This window comes from Olea europaea, unplaced genomic scaffold (genome assembly GCF_002742605.1).
Source record: "Olea europaea var. sylvestris unplaced genomic scaffold, O_europaea_v1 scaffold236, whole genome shotgun sequence".
Classification (NCBI taxonomy): domain Eukaryota; kingdom Viridiplantae; phylum Streptophyta; class Magnoliopsida; order Lamiales; family Oleaceae; genus Olea; species Olea europaea.
This window is the reverse complement of record NW_019241727.1, coordinates 207892-234211: the sequence shown is the minus strand read 5'-3', so window position 1 is coordinate 234211 and position 26320 is coordinate 207892. Positions and strand designations below refer to the sequence as shown.

The 26320-nt window shown below is 33.4% G+C and overlaps 2 protein-coding genes and 1 long non-coding RNA gene across 4 annotated transcripts; 1 reads left to right on the top strand and 2 right to left on the bottom strand.

The window, feature by feature from the left end:
• Window positions 1-3211: 3211 nt before the first annotated feature.
• LOC111381716 (methyltransferase-like protein 7A) lies at window positions 3212-6509 on the bottom strand. Of its 2 annotated transcripts, none has more exons than XM_023005526.1 (6): window positions 6056-6509; window positions 5734-5829; window positions 5420-5638; window positions 4732-4882; window positions 3791-3853; window positions 3212-3671 (listed from the first exon to the last, which is right to left on the bottom strand). In XM_023005526.1, the coding sequence occupies exons 1-6, from the start codon at window positions 6347-6349 to the stop codon at window positions 3478-3480; spliced, it is 1017 nt and encodes a 338-aa protein (XP_022861294.1). In that variant the 5' UTR covers window positions 6350-6509; the 3' UTR covers window positions 3212-3477. The 2 variants fall into 2 exon arrangements, with proteins under 2 accessions (XP_022861294.1, XP_022861295.1); XM_023005527.1 differs by having other exon boundaries at window positions 4732-4828; window positions 6056-6502.
• A 1864-nt stretch (window positions 6510-8373) lies between these two features.
• On the top strand, window positions 8374-9398 carry LOC111381718. Its single transcript, XR_002700389.1, has 2 exons — window positions 8374-8832; window positions 8897-9398. It is a non-coding gene; the product is annotated as an uncharacterized LOC111381718 (long non-coding RNA).
• Window positions 9399-22738: 13340 nt separating this feature from the next.
• Window positions 22739-24826, bottom strand: LOC111381728 (cytochrome P450 704B1-like). The gene is made up of 5 exons (XM_023005538.1): window positions 24489-24826; window positions 24206-24421; window positions 23824-24120; window positions 23363-23749; window positions 22739-23293 (listed from the first exon to the last, which is right to left on the bottom strand). Exons 1-5 carry the CDS (start codon window positions 24762-24764, stop codon window positions 22916-22918), a joined length of 1554 nt encoding a protein of 517 aa, XP_022861306.1. The 5' UTR covers window positions 24765-24826; the 3' UTR covers window positions 22739-22915.
• Between the last annotated feature and the right edge of the window lie 1494 nt (window positions 24827-26320).

Sequence of the window (26320 nt, the reverse complement as noted above, 5' to 3'; positions counted from 1 at the left end):
AAATTTAAAAACAAATTTTTTTAAAAAAAAAAAAAAAAAAAACTTTCTTTAAACACAACCTTTTTTTTTTTTTAAACACAACTTTCTTTGATATGTTGGAAGGTGAGGCACATTGTCTTTGCTACTAAAAATTGAATCCATATTTGCAATAGTTTCTTTCATATTTATGCTCTTGCTTATAAGTTGGATTAAAAAATTAAAATATATGAATCATTATTCCACTATAAATATGCTTTATTAGTAATCATGGCCCACATCTTAGCTGTTATCTCTTTAATTATTGATCCTTTCAAGATAATTTAGGTTGCCAGAGTGCTAATCCTTCAATTATTTCCAAAAACTAAACAAACAAAATGACAAAGTTTCAACTAATTCTATGAAAAGTGTTTCCAATTATTTGTTTACTGATATGATAAAAATACTAGAACAAGAGTTAAGAACATGTTTGGCTAAGATTACAAGTTTATTTATAATAAGTTAATTATTTTGACATTAAGATCGTAATTACTTCAGAAACAAGAAATGTACTGCCAGAGTTTCATCATGTGTTTGAGACGAGATAAATTTATTTATAATAAACACAACATGCAACGGAAACCTTCGCATACAGGCCTAAAGCAAGCATGGATTTTGGATATAAAAAAAACTAGGAAAATTCTACTTGTACATAATTATTTCACATAATATAATGTGACAATTATCCGATTATTGATGTGCAAGCATGAGATTCGATTTAAGTGTTGAATACAGTGCCAAGTGTAATTATGAACACATTATGTACATGTAACACTTCTCAAAAAATTATATAATGACCTATTCATTTTATTGAGTCACTAATTTTTATTTTTTTTTAATTCAATTATACATAATTTTCCCTTTTCAATTTTCAAATTTACTTAGGGTGTGTTTGATTGACATGGAAAATATTACATAGAAAAGAAAATATTTTCCATCTTTCGTGGAAAATAAAAACCACCTCTACCCAAGGAAAATATTTTCCTTAAAAACAAGGAAAATTAGGCATATTTTCAAAAGTTGGAAAATGTTTTCCATGGAAAAAAATAGCAATCAAACACTCAAAGTGAAAATTTGGATGGAAAACTGATATTTTCCATGGAAAATAAATGTAATCAAACACACCCTTAGTGTTTCTTAAAAATTAGAGAAATACGGTCGCTTTGTAGTTACTAAATTTTGAAAGGAATGCAATTATATAGAAATTAGAGGCCGTGAAGGATTCTGGTCAATGGATGAAGAGAGACAAAACCCCCATATTGTGATGCATGACAATCCTATTATAAATAAAATAGAAGTTAGTTATTATTTAAAATATAATATCATCTTCTTTCTCGATTAGATTACAATTATTATTATTATTATTATTATTATTATTATTTTTTAGATTATAATTTTCTTTTTCCTTTTACAATTTTAGTTTCCTTGTACCGGTAAGATTAGGAAATAATTTTCCCTATATGAAGAAAGACTTCGTACACTTTTCAATTAATCAAATTATCCCTGCATATTTTTTAGTTTTTCAACAATATTCTTGCTTTCAAGAAACCAATTTCGCTTCTGCACAACATCGTACTCGCGAGCATGGATGGTAACATGGTACCAACAAGCACAGAGGCGATCAAGTTGTTGCCGAAGAAGATGGTCGTCGAGAGCGGGGACGAAAGATGTGTGGTGTGCTTGGAAGATATTCTAATGGAGACGATAGTCTCGAACCTGCCATGTTCACATATTTTTCACACTAGTTGCATTACAGAATGGCTCAACGTAAGTCATCAATGTCCTCTTTGTAGGTTTGAGATGCCCAAAGCATTCAATAAAATTAAAAGGAACTGGATCTCAAGCTTGGATGAAGTGGACTAGTTTTAGATTTAAAAGGTCTCGACTCGATCACTACTTATTTTCAGTTTTTAGTTTTTATACTGCTAAGCGACACCGTTTCTCTTTAAGCCCTTCCTGAGTATGGAATTGGCCTGTTGTAAAGAACAGGATGCTTTAGTTGGGCTCGGTCATGGGCACAATGGGCTCCTTATTTAATGGGCTTGTGTAGGATTGGACCAATAAAGATCATCAAGAAGCCTGTAAAAACAGCCCAGCAGCTCGGCCCATCACAATGTAACATTTTCAAATCATGCCTATTTTCTCACATGACAATAAACTTTCGGGTAACTTTTAACTGTACTTTAACTCGAATGTTATTCAGGTAACTATATTTTCAAATTTGAAACTACAAATATACACCCAACTCAAATGCAATGTAACTGGTGATCGATATTCATAAAGGTAAAAGAAACTACATCGTTAACACACTTGCTGGACTCAGATTATCTATTATGCTCGACATGAATTATCTATGAAATGTATCTAGTGATCAAACCAAACAAGCCCTAAAAGTTGTTCAATGCACCATGCTTATTGTAGGTGATCCCTAAAAAACTACATCAAAAAAAAAATAATAATAATAATAATAAAATAAAAAAAGGGTGAAAAACAAACACGAAGCATTGGAAACTTTAAGAAAAATAAAAAAGCATAAGGACTCCCAAGAAATACCTTAATTTTTCATGTTGTTGATATTATAACATCATATCCTGATCAAATTATAGTTACTCAATTCAGTAAAATTGAAGTGTAATACCTTCTTGACATTAGAAAAAAAGTATCGTTACCACGAATGGAATTTACTTGTAAACCTTCCTATTGTAGTACTATAGAATCTCCAAGATACATAAACTTCACTAACAATTCTCAATTAAAAATTTGAGTCAAACAAGATCATTCATGCTATTAGCTCAAACTATGTCCTAGTAATGTTTCTATATTCCAATTAGAGAAGGAATCAATGTACGTAATATATAGAGACTTTCATCTGTTCATAAAAACCTAATACCCTCCTGCTGCTAAAACCTTTATCCATAAGCAATACATATTTCATATTCTTGAGTATGGAATTTTGCCATTGCGATATAAACATTGACGTGTTGGACCTCAGAGAACAACAATGGTACATTACAATTTTCCATCATCACCAAAACTCGATGTTCTTTTTGAATTCCGTAGCCAAACTATAAATCACCAGATAAATCTCCAGTAGAGGCCAGTTTTTAGGATTGAAGTAGGACCAGTGAATTAGATCTCTACTTCTCTTGATATAGTGATGCCCTTTAGTGAGTATGAACAAATTGCCAACACGATATTAACATATAACAGCATAAGATCTAAATTTTTTCAGATGAACCTGCTATAAAATTATGTCACTTACATAGCAAACGTTACGAATTTTCAGACTTTTGATAAAACAGTAAATAAATCGAGTCTTCCGCACATCTATCTGTAATTATATGCTCATCTGACATGGATTGGTAGTAGAACACTGACAAGCTCTTGGATAACAGAGAAAAACATCAAAATATTCGTTTATGCATAAAGTCATATGTATGAACAATCAATGCCACTTTGGAGCTACTTGCGAGCTATTCCATAGATATGGGGATTTACTAGTGATGCAGTTGATAAAACAACCTGATTAATATCAAGATCCGAAAAGCCGGCTTTAGCTATACTGGTTCCTGTATTCCTGGTGAGATGACACCCGTCAGCAACCATCTGCTGCAACGGATCAAGAACCCCCTGGACGAGTCTATGAATCGTCCCATCTGCCAATAACAACAAAACAGACCTCAACAACAGGATGGCAAGAGAATTAAGAATTTCAGCACGAATTAAGCACAACAATCTTTATTGCATAAATGAAACTAGAGAGTCGATTTATTACCATTTGCAGCCACGTGTTCCACAAAAACATAAAAACCACCCGGCTTAAGCACCCTCCTCACCTCTGAAAGCAAAGATATAACATTAAATTAGCACCTAAGGTGAAACAGGAGAGAGATACACCAGTAGTTTACACCGTAGACATTATTTTTACATCTTTCACATGTTCTATCTTTGTAGCACGGACACTTCAACTGGAGTAGCATGTCCGTGTCCAACATGCATTGATACTAACACTCATCGGACACTTTATTATAAGCATTTTTATTTTTTATTAAAAATATTATATTTTAAACTCAAAATTATTATTAAATAACAAATAAGTAATCATACTTAAAAGATTTCAACAAAAAAAATTAATGTCAAGTATAAAATTAAATTTATACTATATAAATGATATTTTTTAAAGAAATTATGATTTGTGAATTTATAACGAATCAAAAGGTAAATTATAAATTTAGATCACATAGTGAAATTCAAAAATTGGATAAAAAGATAAACTTTTATTATTATCACAGTCATAAATTGAATTCTTAGGTGATTTAATGTATTTAGTTAAGACTTATTTTGAATTAAGTAGAGTTCTAATGAAACTTGAGAGACGAAATTAAAGGAGAGAATTACAGTTTCAATAAATAATTGCATGTCAACGTATCCAACACGATACATCATAGCGTTCTATTATTAACATATAGTGACGACAATCAATATGCTAATCTCAAATAGCATATGAAGTAAATAGAAGATCCAGTTACTGATGTTATTTACTCAAATTGCAGTTCTCTATTACAGAATATTGTATGCTGTATGAACCAGATAACACAATTTAGGACATAACTATTTGTTTGTCAATTAAAAGATGTGAAGGTTATTTTTTACCATTTAGCCCTTTGGAAGTCCATATTTTCTATAATTACAGCTTATGATCTTGAACACATATACCTTGCAACGTCATATCAACATCTTTTACTGAACATAGAACAAGTGTTCCAACAACTGCATCAACAGAAGCATCATCTACTGGCAAAGCCTCTGCAACCTGCATAACATTAACAAATTCAGCCAAAACTTTTTGGTACCCGTGTTTCTTCATCTAGAGATCATCAATTCAACAGAATCAATAAATAATCAGTCTATCATTGTTAAGTTTTATGGTAAGAGAGAAGACCAATGTACTGAAAGTGTAATAACCACAGACTCTCTCCATCTTGCCCCTTTTTCCATTAGTTTGGCTCCAAGACTATTCCGTGCATCATTTGCTTATGTACTATCCTCTGGAGGTTGGGCCCGACGTAGATTTTAATTTTACATCCCCAGTAATTCAAAAACATACTTCCCCTTAAGCAGAATTTCAGTTTAATGAGGGTACGAATTGAGTAACTTGCTCAATTAGTACTAGGACATGAAAGAAATCCGTGTTGGGGCCCAACCTCTAGTGGACAATATATATGCACAAAATAGCCCTTGAGTGAACGGGCTTGTAGGGGAAGTCCGTGATCATTACAGAAATCATCATCATGTTGACCAAACAAATTAAATTTTACAATGACAGTTTTAAGGAAAATAATTTAAACATAGAACTTAATAAAACTCGAATTAATATCATGGAATTTCGAGGAAAAATACGTACTGCTTGCATAAACTCGAAATTTGAAGGTTGAAGCCCTGCAGCCTCTGCGGCCACCAACGCATATTTCTTCATCTTACTATTCGGATCAATGCCAAACACATGGATACCCGGGTCATTTGCATAGTATTTCAAATTTGGACCAGTTCCAACTCCAATCTCCAAAATTTTGTGTGCCTTCCCTCTCAAGTTAGAAAAAAGTTGTGACTTATAACCTGCAATCTTACCATATACAGGAACAATTCAAGATGTGGGTAAAATTCAATCTTAAAGAATAACATAAACCTTGAACACATTTTCCCAATAAGATCCCTAACCTCGGCTTCATAAGGTTTCGTTAACTTGTCCAAAGCAAATGCATAGAGCTCCTCGTACCATTCTGGCCTTCTAGGACGAATCCTATTCAACACTTCCTGCATTAAATATATAATTTTTGATTTCTATCATCCTACCCAAAAACAGGGTTTGAAATGTAGATATCACCAGCCAAATTCATTGATTCTTGGAGAACATATGAAACAATTGTATTATACCGTGTATAACATAATAAATTGCATAAACCTGAAACTTTCGACTATAAATTAAATCAAATACAGTACTTAAAATGTCAAATTATAGCAATAAGAATCGAAACAGTACCATGGGATCATTTTTATCTGAGGCAAATGAATTTTTATCCGAGGCAAATGACGGGTTAATGGGCAAAAAACCTGTTCCCAGTCCTGCTTCCATAAAATGTCTTCTGCTAAAACAAGAACAGAATCTTCCACCACTACACGCCAATAAATCCGCTGTTTTTTTCTTTGATTCTTCCGGGCTATTTTCTGGAATTGAGGAAAATCTGCAGCTAACTCTTTTTAAGACTGCCCTTTTAGTACTAATGGTGGGATTGATAGATAGAGAGGAGCCAAGATTGGAAAAATTAAGAATCATCCTAGATATTATTGTTCTGACTTTTCTCTTTCGTATTTTGTTTCTGTTTTTGCAATACTTAAAATATTTTGTTTAAGATTTTGAGAAATTTTGTAACAACCCCTGAGGTTTTCGCAATTCCATTCTGATCACACATGTATCTCTTTGTCTTTCTTCTAGCCCCTTTTTGACCGCACTCGACGCTCTCTGTTTCCTTCGGTCTCTTCCTTTAATAATTCGAATTTAATGAATTTGGTTTACCGTTTTTGTTAGCAACCCTTCGGTCATGTGTCCAACTATTACACTAGTCTAAATTGTCTGCCGTTCTGCATCTGCAATCGGGAATAGTATGAGGTCAACTATACAATAATTGATTTAAATTGCCTGGTCAACGCTCATCGCTTATTTTAACAAATCACTTCTTAAAAATAAGATCTTCCCGAGTCCGCATGTCAGGCACCGATGTACTCCCCTTTCCACATAGTACAGCAAGGTTACCAACAATTAGACGTATGGCATATTTACCAAAGAGTGCATTAATGATGTCATCATATACATATACTCTATTTGTTCCAATTATATAGCATTGTTTCGTTTTTCATATGAATTAAAAAAATTTCTTTAATGTCATTGAAAAATTAATTTTTGTCAAGATATTTCCTAGTTTACGCCTATTTAATTTTCAGCACGTAATAGTAAATTATTGTTGAAATTAGTAAATAACTAATGCTAGCTTGTGGGCCCGCACGTGCCGTCCATGATACCACGGTCTGCTTTACGAATCTATAATTACATTAGGCTCCCTCTCCTTGTAAGCTAGTTTTTAAAGGTCGAACTTATTGTGCGACCAGATCAGAGAGGTAGTCTGATTGGAGATGAGGGCAAATTATTCAAAATACATGGAAGACTGCAAACTTATACAGTTTTAGTAGTGCTAAAGCATGAATATTGAATTTGAGAGACACTACATGTACAGAAAATGATTTGTCAAAAACCTTATAGACCACTCACAATACCTGGGGCGGGTAGTTTAATTTTTTGAATATAAAACTCACATGGGCCCCGCCTCATGTGAGATTTCTGATTTTGTTCCGTATGAAAAAATTTTGTACATGCAAAATTTTTCATTGAATTTTACTTGTAGCTTCTATCTAATATTTTAAAACTAGTAATACACATAACCTCCCAATCGAGATGTTCTAGTCGAGTTTGATAAGTTAATGGAACAATTTTCTGTTAAATTTTAGATATTTATGAAAAAAAAATCAATTTATTTAACTCTAAAACGTTTGTCTATGGTTCTCAAGCTCTTCCAAAGATTAGTCAAATTACAATTACCATTGCAAAATATTCATACATTTTTCGTTCTATTAGTATTGATGTGAAAGATAAGGACCAGAACTTAATATAGAACATTTTCCCTTGTCTCATCGTTGGTCGCTTAAAGACACTTACTGTTAGTGATTGCTTGTAGGAGTAAGCAATTTATCAGACTTTATGCAAAAATGTCACTTATTTTTACAGCAACTCACCAATTGAATTGAAAAAAGTTTCACTCAGAGTGTGGTTGATTGACATAGAAAATAACACTTAAAAAAGAAAATATTTTCCATCTTTTGTGGAAAATAAAAACCACATCTACCCAAGGAAAATGTTTTCCTTAAAAACAAGGAAAATTAGGCATATTTTCAAAAGTTAGAAAATATTTTTCAGGGAAAAAAATAGCAATCAAACACTTCAAGTAGAAATTTGGGTGGAAAACTGATATTTTCCATAGAAAATAAATATAATCAAACACACCCTTAATAGTCGAAATCAAATCTATTAAAAACTTTAATACTTTTTTCTTCATTAAGAAGCCAAAAAAATGGGTTTTTTTCTCTGCTGGATGTGGATAGCTGCAATTGGTCGGCAATCTGCCTAGAAGTCATCACTTTCAAATCCCTTATCCACAACTCGAATTTGTTAAAGTGATAAGAACATAACAGCTCAAAATACAAAATTATATGAAGAAGATAATGCCCAAAATATTGCTACTAGTACCAGGATAGAATTCCTCAACCTTGCCCTACCCTACATGATCTCATACTACTCCAATAATGACCCCCCAACCCACCCCATCACATCCCCTACTGAACTTCTCTTTTTTAGTTACAATATATAACCTTAAATCTCTCGAATTTAACAGTTTACATCAAATACTTTTGAGTTTTTGAAAACATTTCTTGGTTCTTCCTTCAGAAGATTGTAATCACCTTAGGTCTTGCATGTGGATAAGATGTGTGGATGGTGTAGCCAAGGATGACTTGCCGACGAGCTCGTCAAAGGTTTATATGAAAAATGTTGGGAGCCCATAGAATTATGGGACAATATTCTAGGGGTGTCTTTTCGGAGAGTTATCTTTGGCTACATTTCAATCTCATATTCACATGTCAGTTCTACGATGATTGCGAGAAACGAGTACTACCAAGGCTAAAGGATCACATTTTCATACTGCAAATGAAGTGAGTCTCTCAGTCCTTTATTTCTCTCTATGGAAAGAACTATTTCATTGACACAATGTTTCAGGGACAAAAGGCACATTGAATTCAAAACCCTGATATATGCAGCCACCATAGGTCTCAAAAAGGGTTAGATTTATTCAGGTAAGGTATGTTTCATATGCAGCATTAGAAACAATATAATTGATAAGATTTAACTTCTTTTCCTTTTTAATATTGTTCACCATTAGACTAACAATCTACTTTACCAAATCAACCAGGTATGCTTGTTTGATAATCTTGTCAAATAGTGTTACTTTGCTGCTAAACAGAAATTGATTTGCTACATTTATGGACTTTATCGACTAGTGTATGTATTAAGTTGTGAAATTTAATTATTGCTCTAATTTTTCTGTAAGTTGTGAGTCGTTATGAGGGTTTATCTAGTTATAATGGAGAAAATAGGTTTTGAGGTTTTTTCCCTTGTAAAATTCTTTTATCATAGTGAAATACTGTAATGACAAATATTGAGCTAATCTCATATTGAGGCAAACATATATAAAACTTACATATTCTTTTGTCTTTTTCCTGATTTTATTGTTATGGGCGGTAGGCTTTCCATTCGCATCAACATGGACAACTGCATCTAATTATCCTCTCTTGGTGTTAACCTAAATATAACACTTATGTTTTCGATCACAAATTTTTGAAGGTATATTTTTTGTTCAAGTGCACTAAAAGGGTCAGTTCCTATCCGACGCACAAATAAAGAAGTGTGAGATTGTAATTGTAATCATTTTCACTTCTTGTAGCGTAAATTTGTAAGAACAAGTCGACATAGTTCTTGCATTGATACATAATCATTATTAAGGTAATGCGTTTATGATTTTCTAATTTGATTAGAGCTTCTAAAATTAGATGACTGATTGGACTCACACTCTCATGTGTCTCTGTCCGTGTTAATTTTTATAACATGTGCGATTAATAAGTGACACTCTTTATTTGTATACATTGTTGTAAAAATTAACGTGATTTGTGCAATGTACTATCAATTATAAGCATGAATCAAATGAAGTAAATATGAGAATAGAGTTAGAAATGCTGGCCTAACAGAGTCGCGATAATCGCTGTTGTAAAGTCCTGTGGCCTCCCTTTCGTGCAAGTACTTTCGCCAATGCACGGCTCCAAGATAAAACTCTTATAGCTCGCTGTCGATTCTCCTTCTTTTGGCACGACCACAGGGAGAGAAAGAACAAGCCCTTGTCAATTGCCAAAAGTTTATAGAAGAAGATAAAATGACAAGAGAGTAATATGAGAAGAATAATATGAAATAGAGTAGTGAGTATTTTTGTGTTCGATTTTGTTTTGTCAAAGAATGTGAAATCCACCCCTTTTTATAGTAGAAGAATTCAATTATCTCATTATGAAAATTAATAAAATTCAACGTATGCTACAAATATAATAATGAGATTAAATTTTGTATCGAATCTAAAATTAAACATAAAACTGAAAAATTAAAAAAATAAAACTTAAAAATTAAAAATTAAAATGAAAACTGAAATTTTTAATATTTAATTTGAATGTTTTATAACTTATTTTTTTCAACAATCCCCCACAAGTTTTAAAACTTTCAAAATAATTATATACTGTGTAATAGGTGTAGGTGTCTTTTAGACTTAAACCTCACTTAGCGATAACAACTTCCATTTGAGGGAGCCATAATGGACTAAACCTTGAATTAAGTCCATTTAACCAAACTTCAATTGCTCCAAACACATTATCGATTTGGGCTTAGTTCATAGCAAGTAGCGCTGTTAATGGCTATGCGCTCTTATCTTGATTCTAATAAGAGTCTTTAGGGAATAGCTCAATCCCATAGTCATGACCTCATGACAACTCTTACATAGGTGAGTCCTCTAAGAGTGCGTGTGACCCACACCTCGCGAGAATTCCCGCCTCGGTACTCATTTAGGGTAAACCCTTCCTAACACCACAATCATAGCACTATCACCATAGGGATGAGCATAAATAATATAGTGCTATTACGAGTCACACAGTGCGGGTTATTCCTACCACATTGAGCTTTCTTCGTGGGATCTTCAATCACAAAGGTTGGATTACTCTCGGAGGTGACTCCCTTACGGGCTTAAGCCCATCCCATTCAATGATTCATTAACACCCTTTTTGGGTAAAGCTTTGATTAAGTTATCTGATAAATTCTTTTTAGATCTCAGGAAATTGAGAGAAATCACATTTCTCTTAAGTAAGGCTTTAACTGACTTAAGTCTTGCTTGAATATGCGTGTTTATCTTCTTATTTGAGTGAGATTGATTTACAAGCTCTATTAGTGGTTTATAGTCACAATGTATTGAAATAGCTAGAACTGACTTACTTATTAATGGTATATCTAATAATAAATCTTTAAGCCACTACTAAAGATAATAGTTTGTCTTTTTGAACCTCAAGATATGGCCCCACCCCTAGCATAAATATATATCCAGTGGTAAACTTAATATCTACATTATCAATTATACAGTTTGCATCGCTATATCCTTCAATAACATTTGGAAATTTTTTATAGTTTATAGAATAATCTAATGTACCTCGGAGATATTTAAGCACTCTCTCTAGAGCGTTCCAATGTTCTTTACTTGGATTGTTAGTATATCTACTAAGTCTCCCAATAGCAAAGGCTTTATCAGGTCTTGTCCTATTTGCTATATACAACAAAGATCCAATAATTTGAGAATACTCAAATTACGAAACTGGTTTACCTAAATTCTTCTCCAAGTGTACATTTGAATCATATGGAGTGGAAACTGGTTTATTGTCATAATGTCCAAACTTTTCCAACATCTTTTTAATAGCATTAGATTGATTTAGTGAAATTCCTTCAAATGTTTTCCTTAACTTCATTCCCAAAATTATATGAGCTTCTCCCAAATCTTTCATTTCAAAATTCTTCGACAATTAACTCTTCACATCATTAATAAATCCTAAATTTGTCCCGAATATTGATATGTCATCTACATATAAACAAAAGTATCACATATTTATTATTATCTTTTTTGCAATATACACACTTGTCATGTATATTAATTCTAAATCCATAATTTAGTATAATTCTATTGAACTTCTCATTCCACTGTTTAGGAACTTGCTTTAGTCCATATAATGACTTCAGTAATTTACATACTCTATGTTCTTGTCCTTTGACTTTAAGTCCTTCTGGTTATTCTATATATATTTCTTCATTCAAATTATCATTCAAAAATGCAGTCTTAACATCCATTTGATGAATGATCAATTTATGAATACTACTCAATACTAACAATGTTCTAATAGTAGTTATTCTAACAATAGGAGAATATGTATAAAAATAATCAACTCCTTCTTTTTGAGTGAATCCTTTAGCTATTAACCTAACTTTATATTTATCTATACTTCCATCAGGTTTCAACTTCTTTTTAAATACCCACTTACATCCAATTGCCTTACTTCCTTGAGGTAAATCACATAAGACCCAAGTATTATTTTGTATAATTGACTCGTACTCATCATTGATAGCTTCTTTCCAATAAGGTGCATCAGTAGAAACCATAGCATCTTTATATGTTTCAGGCTCACCTTCAACTAAATATGTAAAGAATACTTCTCCAAATGATTTCTCTTTCCTAGTTATTTTACTCCTTCTACGTTCATGTTCAACTTTATCTTCTAAAGATGAACTCGATGAAGTCTTATTTAAAACTATTTTCTTAGAAATCGACGGTTCACTTGAAATTGCAATCTTAAACGGGAAAACATCTTCAAAATAAGTAGCATCTCTAGTTTCAATGATAGTATTATTTTTAATGTCACTTCGGAATTTGTAATCAAGGACCTATTTGCCCTACTATTTTGAGCATATCCTATGAAAACAACATCTACAGTTTTTGGTCCTATTTTCTTTCCTTTACGATTAGGTATAATTAACTTTGCCAAACACTCCCACACTTTTAGAAAATCTAACTTAGGAGATCTCTTTTTCCATAGCTCATATGGAGTTTTAATATTGTCTTTAACAGTTACTCGATTCAATATGTAACAAAAAGTTAGGACAGATTCACCCCATAAGTCTTCATGTGCTCCAGAGTTTATGAACATATCCATTAAAGTTCTATTCTTCCTTTCTGCAGTACCATTAGATTGTGGTAAATAAGGAGGTGTCACTTCGTGTATTATACCGTTATCCTCACGGTAATCTTTAAGATTATTCCCAGTATATTCTCCTCCTCTGTCGGACCTCAAAATTTTTATCTTACGTTCTAATTGATTTTCGACCTCGGCTTTGTAGATTTTGAACTTGTCATAGACTTCATCCTTCGCTTTCAACAAATAAATATAGCAATACTTGGAATAGTCATCTATAAATGTAATAAAATATTTATTACCAGATCTTATTGGCAATCTATTAGAATCACAAACATCACTATAAATCAATTCTAAAAGGTTTGTATCCCTTCTAACAAATTTAAAAGGTCTCTTAGTTTGTTTGGCTTGTACACAAACTTCACACTTATTATTACCAATATGAGATTTTGGAATTAGGTTTAGATCCATAAGTTTCCTGATCTTCATATTATCGACATGACCTAATCGTTCATGCCACAAGTAAATAACTTCCATTTTAAGAATCATGGAAGAATCATGATAAAGATTTTCAATAATATTCAATTTAGACAATCCATCACTAATATAACATTTCCCAACAAAAATATTATTTTTTGTTATAACAATCTTATTTGACTCCATTACAAGTTTAAAACATTGTTGAACTAAAAGTGATCCACTAACTAAATTTCTTCTAACTTTTGGAATACGGCGAACTTGATCTAAAATTAAACTTTTCTCGGAGGTCATCTTAAGTTCGACACTTCAATTTCCAATACAAGAGCGATGGAGTCATTTTTCAAAGTTACGCTTCCTCTGCCTCAAGTCTGATAAGATTTAAACAAACTCTTATAAAAACAAACATGAACATTTGCTCCAGAATATAACCACCATTCATTATAAGTAAAATTGACTAAAGCTGTTGATGATTCACACCTAATGGAATGTCCATCATCCTTCAACATGTTTACTTGATCCTTTTGAAACTTGTCCTTAAGCTTGTACTCCTTAGTCTTTTTGTAGTAGAAATCTCGAGCAATATGGTTGGTTCTTCCACATACATAACATGGCCCTTGCTCATTCTTTTCTTTGCCTTTGTTATTTTTAGTGTAGTTATTCTTAGGTTGGAAAATTTTCCTATAACAATGAAAGTTTTTCTTAAACTTATTATCTCGAGTCTTAAATTACTTTGAGGAGTTAGTAGGGTTTTTTGAATTTTCTACCAAGTTTGTCGTGGCATGTGATTCATCAGCTTCGTTGATACAATTTCTATGATGTTCTTCTATTCTCAAGGAATTGAATACTTGGTTCAATGTTAAAATCCCTTGCTTATGTCTAAGACTTTTAGCAAAGTCCGACCAAGAAGGTGGAAGTTTATCTATAAGGCATGAAACCTTATAGTCCTCACTAAACCTTGACCATTTTTCTTCTACGTGTCGTAGTAAATCTTGAAATTGATGGATTTGTTCGTTTATAGATTTTTCGTCCACTATAACATATTTGTTAAAGGTTGACGCATTAAATCTATCGACTCCAGCATCATCAATTCCATATTCTTCCTCTAATGTTTTCCAAAGCTCTTTAGCACTCTTGATATTTTGATAAATATCGTAAAGTCTATTAGAAAGAGCACTTAAACTTTGGTTATGACAATGGAATTCAATCTGTTCTGGGTTATACCAAGAGGTAGATTCTCTACCTTTATAATCTTCTTTTATAGCAAAAATTAACCCTAAAATGGTCAACCAGTATTCCATTAGTTTTTTCGATCCTTTAAATTTTTTTCCATCAAATTTTCCGGTTTAACACTATTAGTATCTTCACGAGATGTTATTTCTACACTATGAATTACTATATATATATATATATATATATATATAGATACATATATGTATCTATATATAGATACATATATGTATATATATATATGTATGTATGTATACACACACACACACACACACACATATATATATACATATAAATTTGTCAATAAATAACACCAATAATAAAAAATTAATTCAACTAAGTCCAATATTCAAAACAATATTAATTCAAATATTCCAAGAAACAATATAACAAGTTAAATGAATATTGAAGTTTAAGATGACATAGTCACAATTAATTTCATGTTCAAGTCAATTAATCAAGTAGATAATATAGAACTTTGCTATTCGTACACTGATTTTTGATACTCTGGTTGACACTTGCATTGTTGTCAAGTGTCAAATAGATGAAAAATTGTTTGAAATTTAAACTGTCCAATAGAATAATGACACGTGACAAAGTGTACACTAAAGTGTACATTACAGTGTACATGTAGCAAGGTTCAATAATATAAGTTATCAAAATGAAATAAGTGCTTAAAATTAAAATATTTAAGCAATTTGAAGAGTGCAATACTTAATCAATAAATTTTCTATGAGCTTCCAAACTGAAAATTTATGTAGTAAGTTTCAAAATCAGAATTCTAGAAGGTTCTAAAATTTAATAGAATAAAAAAATTGAAGCATAATAACAATGAGTATGTTAGCAAATTCAAGAATTTATCACACAAACCACCCACACGACTTTAGATTGTTGTAAAAAATAACATGATTTGTGCAATGTACTATCAATTTTAAGCATGAATCAAATAAAGTAAATATGATAATAGAGTTAGAAATGCTGTCATAAGAGAGTTGCGATAATCGCTGTCCAAAAGTCGTGTGGCCTTCCCTTCATGCGGATACTTTTGGCACTGTACAACTCTAAGATAAAACTCTTATAGCTCGTAGCCGATTCTCCTTCTATGAGCATGACCATAGGGAGATAAAGAACAAACCCTTGTCAATTGTCAAAAGTTTATAGAAGAAGATAAAATGACAAGAGAGTAGTATGAAATAGAGTAAAGAGAAATTTTGTGTTTACTAAGGAAGGAGACTCTTGTCTAGTCATTGTGGTTTATGCGAGCTACTTTCAAATTGGGTGTGCAGACTTATGGAGGGATTTGATTTTTCTGCAACGCCAAGACATACCTTGGCTAATTGGTGGCAATTTCAACATTTTTCGTAGTGATGTGGAAAAGGTTAGTGGGACTCCGAAACCAGATCTCTCAAAGTGGGAATTTGACGACTGTATATCAAATTGCGGCCTTCAACAACTTCAGACATGAGGTACTATTTTTACATGGTGTAATATGCAAGAAGGGAGAGGTTGTATTTGGGAGAAGTTGGACAGAATCTTAGTTAATAATTCTTCTTAACTCATTTTGGAGTGGCTTGTGCTAAGGTTTTATCTAGATCTAGTTCTGATCATTGTCTACTGTTAGTACAATTTTTGGCGCAGCAAGAACGTTATAGACCACCACCTTTTTATTTTCAGCAAATGTGGGTAGACCATGCACGCTTTTTACCTCTTGTAAAAGAAAGCTAGGAAAAACCAACCAGAGGCTCGGGTTTATTCAAACTTGGAGAAAAATTGAGGAGGTTAAAACCAATTTTGCGGAAGTGGAACAAAAGCGATTTTAGGCATACCAAATGTCGCATAGTGGAGTTAAAGGACAAAATTGATAAGCTTGAAGATCAAGCTTTAAATTTTGGTAATGTGCGGGATGAAAGGGAATTAATTGCAACAAGGCTTGATTTGAAAGACTGGATTCGACGAGAAGAGATTTTCTTAGCACAAAAAACTAAAGTGAAATGGTTAAAAGAGGGGAAGGCTAATACCAAATTCTTTCATGCGTCAATTGCCAAACGTCGAAAAAAATCTTAGAATTATAGCATGACTTTACGGGATGGATCAACACTTGAAAGCCCGCAATCAGTCCATGATGGAGTAGTTGATTATTTTCATGAGTTACTTACCACTGATAATGTCATACCGAGGATGGAAGTGTTGGATTCATTGATTACACCGAGCTTATCATTCGAAGATAATATCAGATTGTGCGAGTAGCCTTGGGTCTGATGGTTTCTCATCAAGTTTTTACTTGAGCTGTTGGGATATCGTTGGAGAAGATGTTTGGGAGGCAACGATGGATTTCTTTAGTGGTTCTATGCTCCCCAATTTTTACACATCAACTTATATTGTTCTTATCCCGAAAGTCAAGGTTCTAGGTGCCTTTAGAGACTTCAGACCCATTAGCTTATGTTCAGTGATCTACAAATGCTTTACCAAGGTAATCGTTAATAGATTGAAACATTTACTTCCTAAATTTATATCGAAGGAACAAGGGGCTTTCAACGAGGGTCGGAGTATTTTCGATAATATTGCTCTGATACAAGAGCTACTTCGGAGTTTTAACAAAAAGATACAATGCGGGAATGCAATGCTTAAAGTAGCCATGATGAAGGCGTATGATAGGGTTGAATGGAATTTCTTGATGGCAATCCTAAACGCTTTTGGATTCTCTACACAATTTTGTCAGTTAATACAAAATTGTATTGACTCACTTTCATTCTCGGTGATGATGCATGGCACCTATCGAGGCTTTTTCAAATCTTCCCGAGGAATCCGTCAGGGAGATCCCTTTCTCCATACTTGTTCATTATTGCAGAAGAGACTCTTACATTCATGCTACGACAGGCTTGTTTAGATCAACGCATTGGAAATTATTCTCTTCCTGTTGGAGCACCTCGTATATCTCACTTGTCTATATGCGATGATCTAATTATTTTTTGTCATGGAAGCAAATCGTCTATTAAAGTAATGGTGGAGGTTCTGGGTACTTGTGAAAATATGTCGGGGCAGAAAGTGAATCACAAGAAATCAACTATATTTTTTCTCGAAGCACATACCCTTATCGAGAAAGAACGAACTACTCCAGTTGAGTAGCATCATACAAGGGTCTTTTCCAATTACCTATTTGGGTGCTCCAATATCTCTAGGCCGTTTGTGTATCAGATATTTCGAGCTGCTGATTATGAAGGTGAGAAAGAAAATATTTGGCTGAAAATTTTTACTCTTGTCTGTCGGAGGAAGATTAACTCTTGTTAAGCATGTCCTTTCAAGCATGTCTATGCATATATTATCGGTCATGTGCATACCAAAGGGGTTATTCATCATATTCACTCTTTGATCTCAAATTTTATTTGGGGAAAGGCAAATGGTAAAGTTAAACGCCATTGGGTAAATTTTGAAAATATTACCAAACCTTTTTCAAAAGGAGGCTTAGATATCTGTGACTTAGCAGAAGTACAAGTGGCTCTAAAAACAAGATTTGCTTGGAAAATTTGTTTCTCAGATTCTTTACTACAGGAGTTTCTAAACCCAAAGTATTTTCCTCACAACTCTTACAATGAGATTCAAACATCAGCTTTGAACTCACCTTTTTGGAAGAGCATAGCAAATTTGATACCTATGGTAATAGAAAATTCGGTATGGCATATCAAATGCGGAGATGTTAATTTCTGGCAAGATAATTGGTCTGGTAGGGGACCGTTATAAACCTGGTGGAGGTAGTAGAGCCTGACTTGAGGCTAAATGCCGTGGTAACCTCAAGGGGGTAGAATGAAGATGTCTTGGCAGATCTAATTGGGAGTGAGTTAGCTAAAATTACAATAGAACACATTCCAAGGTTACATAAAGGACTGGATACGGCTGTTTGGAAACCATCTCCAGATGGTTCGTTTAGTACTGGTAGTACTTGGGGAGCTGATACGAGCTAAATAGGAGTGTATAGATTGGGGCAAATGGGTATAACATCCATTAATTCCAAAAAAAATCTTGTTCATTACTTGGAAAGCTGTACATAATGCTCTCGATGTGGATGAAAAAATACAAATGGTGGGGATCTCCTTAGCCTCAAAATATGTATGTTGTGTTAAACCTCATATTGAGTCCCTTGAACATTTGTTGGATGAGAGCGATCTAGCAAAATTTCTTTGGGTTCACTTATCAACGGTCATAGGCATCTCTTACATTTCATCGATGGGTTGGAGGCAAAGGATGAATTTTTGGTTCTCTAATGCATCACAAACGTCCCAAGTAGGTATGATTATTGGCTTTTCCCGTGTTTTGATTTTCTGGGCTATTTGGACATCAAGGTGTCGAAAAAAGATGGAAGGTGTTACTATTATTTATGATCAGGTTTGGGCTACAGTGAAGTGGTGGATTGGTGAATTATGTGCTAATGCGGCTAAGATGTCTAGGCTATCTTTGTCTGATTGTATTACCTTACGAACTTTGGGTATTCAGATTCGAAAACTGCTTAATAAAGTCACTAAGTTTGTTCATTGGATACCTCCTCTCTCTACTTGGATTAAGTTAAATATTGATGGATGTTGTATAGGAAATCCTGGTAATTGTGGTGGAGGTGGGGTAATCAGAGCTAATAAAGGGGAATTTATTTGTTTTTTTCATACGTTCTATGGTCACGGTACTAACACATGGGCGGAGCTAAAAGCATTTATGAATGGCATTCACATATGTGCTGAACTAAACTTCCCAAAGATTATTATTGAAAGTGATTCTCAGGTTGTTGTGAATTGGTTCCTTAACAAAAGATGCTCAGGATGGAAATTTTGGAAAGAATGGGAAGAGATAAATGATCTTATGATGGGAAGAGAAGTGAATTTCAGCATGTTTTTCGGGAAGCAAACCAGGTTGCAGATGTTTTATCTAAAATTGGGGTAGGTGGTAACACGGCGGTCTTTCATGATATAGTTGATCTTCTTGGGGCAACCATCAACTCGATTACATCAAATAAGAATCATTTTCCATATGTACGAATTTATTAATAGTTTTGTCCTTGTGGTTGACAATTTGCGATGTGAACTTGTCTTCATGGTATTCCTCCACCATACGTGAGGGTTGATCTATAAAACTTGGAGGAATCTATTAAAAAAAAAAAAAAAAAAGAATATTTTTGTGTTTGATTTTGTTGTCTCGAAGAATGTGAAATACAACCATCTCATTATGAAAATTAATAAAATTCAACATATGTTACAAATATAGTAATGGGATTAAATTTTGTTTTGAATCTAAAATTAAACATAAAACTGAAAAATTAAAAAAATAAAACTTAAAACTTAAAAATTAAAAATTAAAATGAAAACTGAAATTTTTAATGTTTAATTTGAAAGTTTTATAACTTATTTTTTTTTTTTTCCACATACACAAGCTCTTGCCTTTGCTTTCAGCTTGAAAAAGTTCTGACAACTCGTATTGATTTAGTTCTAAACTTGTATATATGTTTTTGGATTAAATGTTCATTAATAAGTGAATTAACATTTGTATTTGTTATTTCGTAGACCAAAGTGGCATAAAATGATCCTATGGGAACACAAGTATATATTGTTTCAAGTCCGCAATCTTCGACTATTTCCATAATTATTATTCAGCTTTGAATAAATGTTTATCGATAATTTTGATAGAATTTCCTGTGACAATAACAAATTTAGCTTATTTTATGTAGCATTTACCAATATGGTTTCTTGCTTCAATTTATAATGTTACCTCCTCAAAATGTGCAGTAGATATCTATTTACTTTTGTGGAGGAGAGTATCCATACAGACCATTCCATCGAAATAATTTTATAAAAATCAGTGGAACTTTCTAGAATATTGATTGTACCAAAATTATATAACTTCCTACAACATTCTTGAGAAAATACTGTTGACCCTGTTTTGTGTAATGGCAACATGGACAATAAATGTCGGGCCAACTCATTTCTACGCGAGCAAATTTTGACACGTTTCGATCAGAATAATCAATCAGATGGTCAATAGACATAGGAAATGCTCTATAACACGAGACGGACACGTTCGAGCACTAACAATATGATCAATAACAATTGTAAATAATCAATCACAAACCCTCCCATCAAAATCGAAATGACTTGACCTCGAGTTTGTAAATGTGGAATAAACAAAAAAGAGATTTACTTAGAATTCAAGTTTGTAATCTTACATATATTTTTCTAATCCCTTAAAAAATTACAAGAGTCGCTATTTATAAAGTCTATGTCATCTTGGTTACCGTTGAATCAGAATCATGTAGCCTCATCCTATTAACTAGAATCTCAATCACTTTCTATTACAAATTAATTGAATTGAAAAGGGATCTACCGACCTACATCTTAAGCCTATATTTCTAACATCCATTAATACAAACGTTACATTAATCATTCCTATAGATACTTTGTAGATTCGCTTTGAAGGCAGCAAGTGCTTCGATCTAGAGAGAGGACTTCGGCTGGGAAAGAAAAGTATTACGGATGGTAGAGGTTCTGCTAGAGAAAGTGCCTCGGCCAAAAGGGATCAACCTTTTCCTTATTCCTTATTTTGACTTTGTTGACTGTCAGATGTCTTGCACATACTGCCTATGTGTGGCTTTTACTGGGAATTTTGGATATGAAACGTAACGAATAATTTAGACAATCCACTTACTATAAATTCTAATTTTTTATTTTTTCTAAGGCTATCATATTTCACAAATGACTTTTCTGTTTCTTCAATAATGGCCAAAACTTTAGAGGTATGTCTTATTTCATTCAAAAATTATAAGAAACGCAAGCAATATTAAATAAGCAGAGCCAAATTCTTATTCTTCATCTCTCAGGTCTTCTTTGGGGGCAATATTCGTTGGAAGGCTGCTTCCCCAGAGCTCTGGTGAATGGAAAAGGATCTAGGAAGGTGATCTATGCCAGGAGGTTGCAAGAAATTAGTTGATTTCGACTTTCAGGAGTAAACAGTATTAAAAACTTAAAACATAATGTACGTAAGTGAACAGAGTTAGGCATTAAGCCGGTAAGTTAGCCTAAATAATAGTTTGGCTTGATATTTCTTCAAACTCAATTTAAAAGCAAAACGGGCTTAGATTTTTTTCTTAAGGGTCAATTTGTAAAATTTTTGCATTTAGTTTGAGGTCGAATTTCATCAGCCATAGAGGAGTTCGAGGTTTTTAAACTAATGGGTACCAAATATGACCCTTTGAGTTGGATTGAAGTTAAGACTCTTTCACCAAAGCTTATGCAACCTAAAACTTAATTTGCAACATGTGCCAAGACTATAGATGGATCATGTCAGCTCGGTAACTTGCAACATGTGCCAACACCATAGATGGAGCCTTGTGGGTCACGGTTGGGGTAAAGTTGGATTTCTTACAAAAAAGGAGAATAGGCAACATAAAAGTAAGAACAAGAACTTCAGATTTATGTGGAACCCAAAATGAGAAAGAACAACAGAGAAGGAGAAATTCAATATAGCGAAGATTACGAGAACGGAAAGTCATGGGAGAGGCAGGCTAAGTGAAATAATATACTATAGAATTTTATGAATCATGCACGGCACACTTTCTATACTGCGATTACTCCAAATGATATGATATGTGTGTGTGTGGGTGATGATAAAATATCTCAGCCCGTTCTCTCCGCTATTACCATTGACCCCCATTTTTCCTCATAATTTAGTTTCATCACATATATTGCGCCACGAGCTTTTCGGGCTGGACCAAACAAAATTCGGTTCGCTGTCCTAGCCAATTTGAACCTTATCTATTGCCATCACTAAAAGTGATTCTCTTCGAGTTGCACATAGTATTCATTTTTCATATTTTTATGTACTAATACCTCTATCCTAAGTGATATTGTAGCATTATTTACTCAAGGCAGGTAGCAGTCGTGCCAATGTATTTCTCGAAACGTGAATAAATTAGGCTACTTCTTGCTCAAATGTTTCAATTTAGGTACATTTTTTTCCATTCTTCATTCTCCACTAGGTTCGTAGAGATCTATCATAATGAAATTCATTTTACTTTCAAAGAAGTTGAAAACTTGATTAGAAGACTAATGTATCAATGTTGCCAAAAAAAAAAAAATGTTATATATTGCATATGTTTAGGACTACAAAATGAAATACACTTCAAAATATGTTCCATATTTCAGAGTGAATGTCTTGGTTGTTCTTTCTTTTGATCAATTAAACTTGGGTTACTTCTGAACAAACACTTCTTCATTTGTGACTCCTCAAGAAATTACTAACGTTTGGAGACTATAAGCTTCATTCCCTTTTCCATTGACAGAACTGTCATCATCCTGTACTTCACAGGATGTCCTGGAAACAATTGGAATTTATAGAATCTAGACAAAATTGCCAGTGCCATCTTCATCTGGAGATATGCTGAATCCTTTCCAAGGCATATCCTTGGTCCAGCCTGAAATGCAGTAAATTTAAATGGAGATGCATTTTGGAAGATCCCGTCTTTGAGCCATCTCTCGGGCTTGAACAAAGCTGCATCTGGACCCCAATTGTACTCCATTCTTCCCATCGAGTATGGAACGTATGTCACCATGCCTCCAGCCTTTACTTTGGTTCCATCCGGTAAAACATCATTTTCTAATATGCCTTTGGGATCCTGCAAAAAAGATACTGTTAGATATCTCCTCGATCACTTTCTGGGCTCGATTTCTCCTTGATCACTAACCTGAGGAACTGCTGGGTACAATCGAAGTGTTTCTGTAACCACAGCATGTAAATAATACAGTTTCCCTAAGGAATCGTAGTTTAGAAGTCCTGCAAATTGCGAAATTCTCTGATTGAATGATTCTTGATCCTCTGTATGATGCATATCGAATGAGATGTTCTCCTCTTTTGCGCGATCTTCTTCGAAACTTTTTAGTTCTGAATAAAGCTTGTGTGCTACATCTTTGTGGGATATTATCATGTAGATAGCCCACGCAAGTGTCGTAGCAGTGGTATCACGCCCAGCAATTACAAAGTTTAGGACAACATCTCTTAAGCTTTTGTCGGTCATATTGTTCTCAGGATCTTTGCTTAGCTCAATGAATCTCGACAATATGTCATGCTTGATCTGATATGTTTATGCGAGAAATAGTGAACTACAAGTTCATTTTATTTGGTAATAAAAAGTCGGAGTCAAGTTACCTTATCATCTTTATTATACCCTCTGGCGTCGTCTATTTCTTCTTTTCTCCTTCGGATGACAGAGTACGTGAAATCATCAACAGTTTTAATACTCTGATCAAGGATAGCTTCTGATCCCAGATTAAAGAATTTCTTGATTCTCCACAAAGGGTCAATGAATCTAAGAGTTACTATAATATTTGCAGTATCAAAGGCCTTGGCAAAGAGATTGTCTGGTAAATTAGGAGCCAATGTTCCTATTTCTACACCAAATCCTACCTTACATATTGAGTCTAGAGTCATTCTCATTAGAAGTTCCTGGAAAAAGAATGCATGCAACTGTAAATTCTTCTCGAGATCATCGAAATATTTATCATTTTGCTTGCAAACAGGATGATATTACCTGCATATCTACTTGCTGATTGCTGTAAGATGCTTGGCTCAGAATTTCAGAGAGTTTGAGGCTATACTCTCTGAATACCACAGTGCTGAAATCCCTCAAGTTCTTGGACGCAAACTCGAAACTAGCAGTCTTCCTCTGTTTCCTCCAATGCTCACCATCTGCATTGAAAATACCATCTCCAAGAAGAACTTCCATGTATGAATGATATACTTCACCCTTCAATCAAGAAAGGAAAATTTTCAATCAATTCCTCAGAAAATTGTTGAAGTTTATTAAAAATCACCTTTGGGTAATTGTTAAAGTTTGTTTTCAGGACATGCTCCACATTGGCTGGATCTGCAATATATGTATAAGTTGTGAAAGGCATTGGCACAACTACGGTTCTCGACTGGGCGAAATATTCGACAAGCCAGTCGTGCATTCTGTCGTAATTCATCAGCTGTTCTATGGCAGCCCCCACAAATGGCCATGTTTTGGGACCTTTGGCATTCCTCTGCTTCAATCTGTGAAGGAAGATCCATGAAAAGAACATGCAGAAAGCCAGCACCATTATTCCCATAGTGTTTTTGTAATTTAGGCTCGGAAATGTGTTTCGTTTATGCAAAGGATTTGTTTTAATTGGATTTTATAAATGTTGTGAGTAGTTAAAATGAAGGTTTCGTTCAACAATCTTGGCACGCTTTAGATTTAAAATTGTTTCATGTTCTTGGTGTCGTCAACCTAATTCAAGAAGTGTGAAATAAAAATGGGACACTTTCAAACTAAAAGCATGAACAATTAGATGTGTAGTTGGGGTGTCATTGGCATGAATTGATACATTCCTATACTTAGATAAACTTTGTTAGGCTAGACTTTAATTTCAAGATCCTTTTCTTTTTCTTTTTTCTTTTTTTTTTAACAAAAATGCTGAAAAAACAGGGATTAAAAACAAAGAAAAAAAAACAATGTGATTTGGCAGCTTGTGATTGAGTGTTTTTATATATCTTTTTTCCTAATTTCCAATGAAAATCTGCCAAGTATTGTCTGGAAAAAAATCTATCATTGACTCTGGCTATGTAGCATGACTGCTTTTTTTATGCAAATTAATACCGAAGATATTTTCCAGTTGTAAAATTATTTAGTTCGGCTCAGACAATACTTTATTGACATTTTGATACCTCGGACCAAACAAAGGTAAGCTAGAGAGATTGGTTGTCGTATGTTGTTGTGTCATGCTCTATAAGTCGATAGCAAATTAAATTTAACACATAACCTTTTGAGTCCCCCTTTAGAATGACTCCCATAGCGACATTTATGTTAACACTTGATCCCTCAAATCGTTATATCTTTTGATTATGGTAATACAATAAGGTAAGGGCATCATACTAGTGATGTTAAAATATGAGAAAAAAAAAAGTTATATCTATTATGATGTTGCTTAGAACAACTTGAATGCGTCCTAATTGTAATATAGGTAGCATCTAAATAGAAAGGCTTCCGATTTACGTGACGTTAACCTATATTAAACAGGTGTTGAAATTTCATCTTTAGTTGTCATGTCTGTAGTTCAAATCTAGTGTACGTTTAATAAGAGAAAACCATAAAAAAGAAAAAAAAAAAAAAAGAACAAGAGGGAGAAAAGATAAGAGAAATAAATATTAAATTGTGGTAATTCACTCTACCTAGAAGAGACTCTAAGGCCCGTTTGACGGGAGTTTTACTTCTATTTCTTCTAAAAGAATTTTTAGGTCAGCTTTCTCTAAAAGTTATACTAGATAAAACGTTTTTAAAAAATTATCTCAACATATTTCAAAATAGTTTTTTAGTCTCAAAAGCAACTTTTGATTTTTCAAAAGTCTTTTCAAATGGACCCTACATCTAGACAGTCATCTTGACAATATTTATATTTTTCTCATCACGTTAGCTAGACATAACCATAAACATATTGTATTGAAGATGAACTCTCGTAGACGTTGTCTATTGACAACTTTTTGACCACGGGCCATTGGAGATGTTCTTAGCATCCCATGGTTAGCAAACATTTCTTTTATGTGGTTAATTAACATAAAAATTCTTAATAATCTCTAGACATTAGTTTGGCTAACTATTTATCTCGAGGTCATGTAAATCTCTATC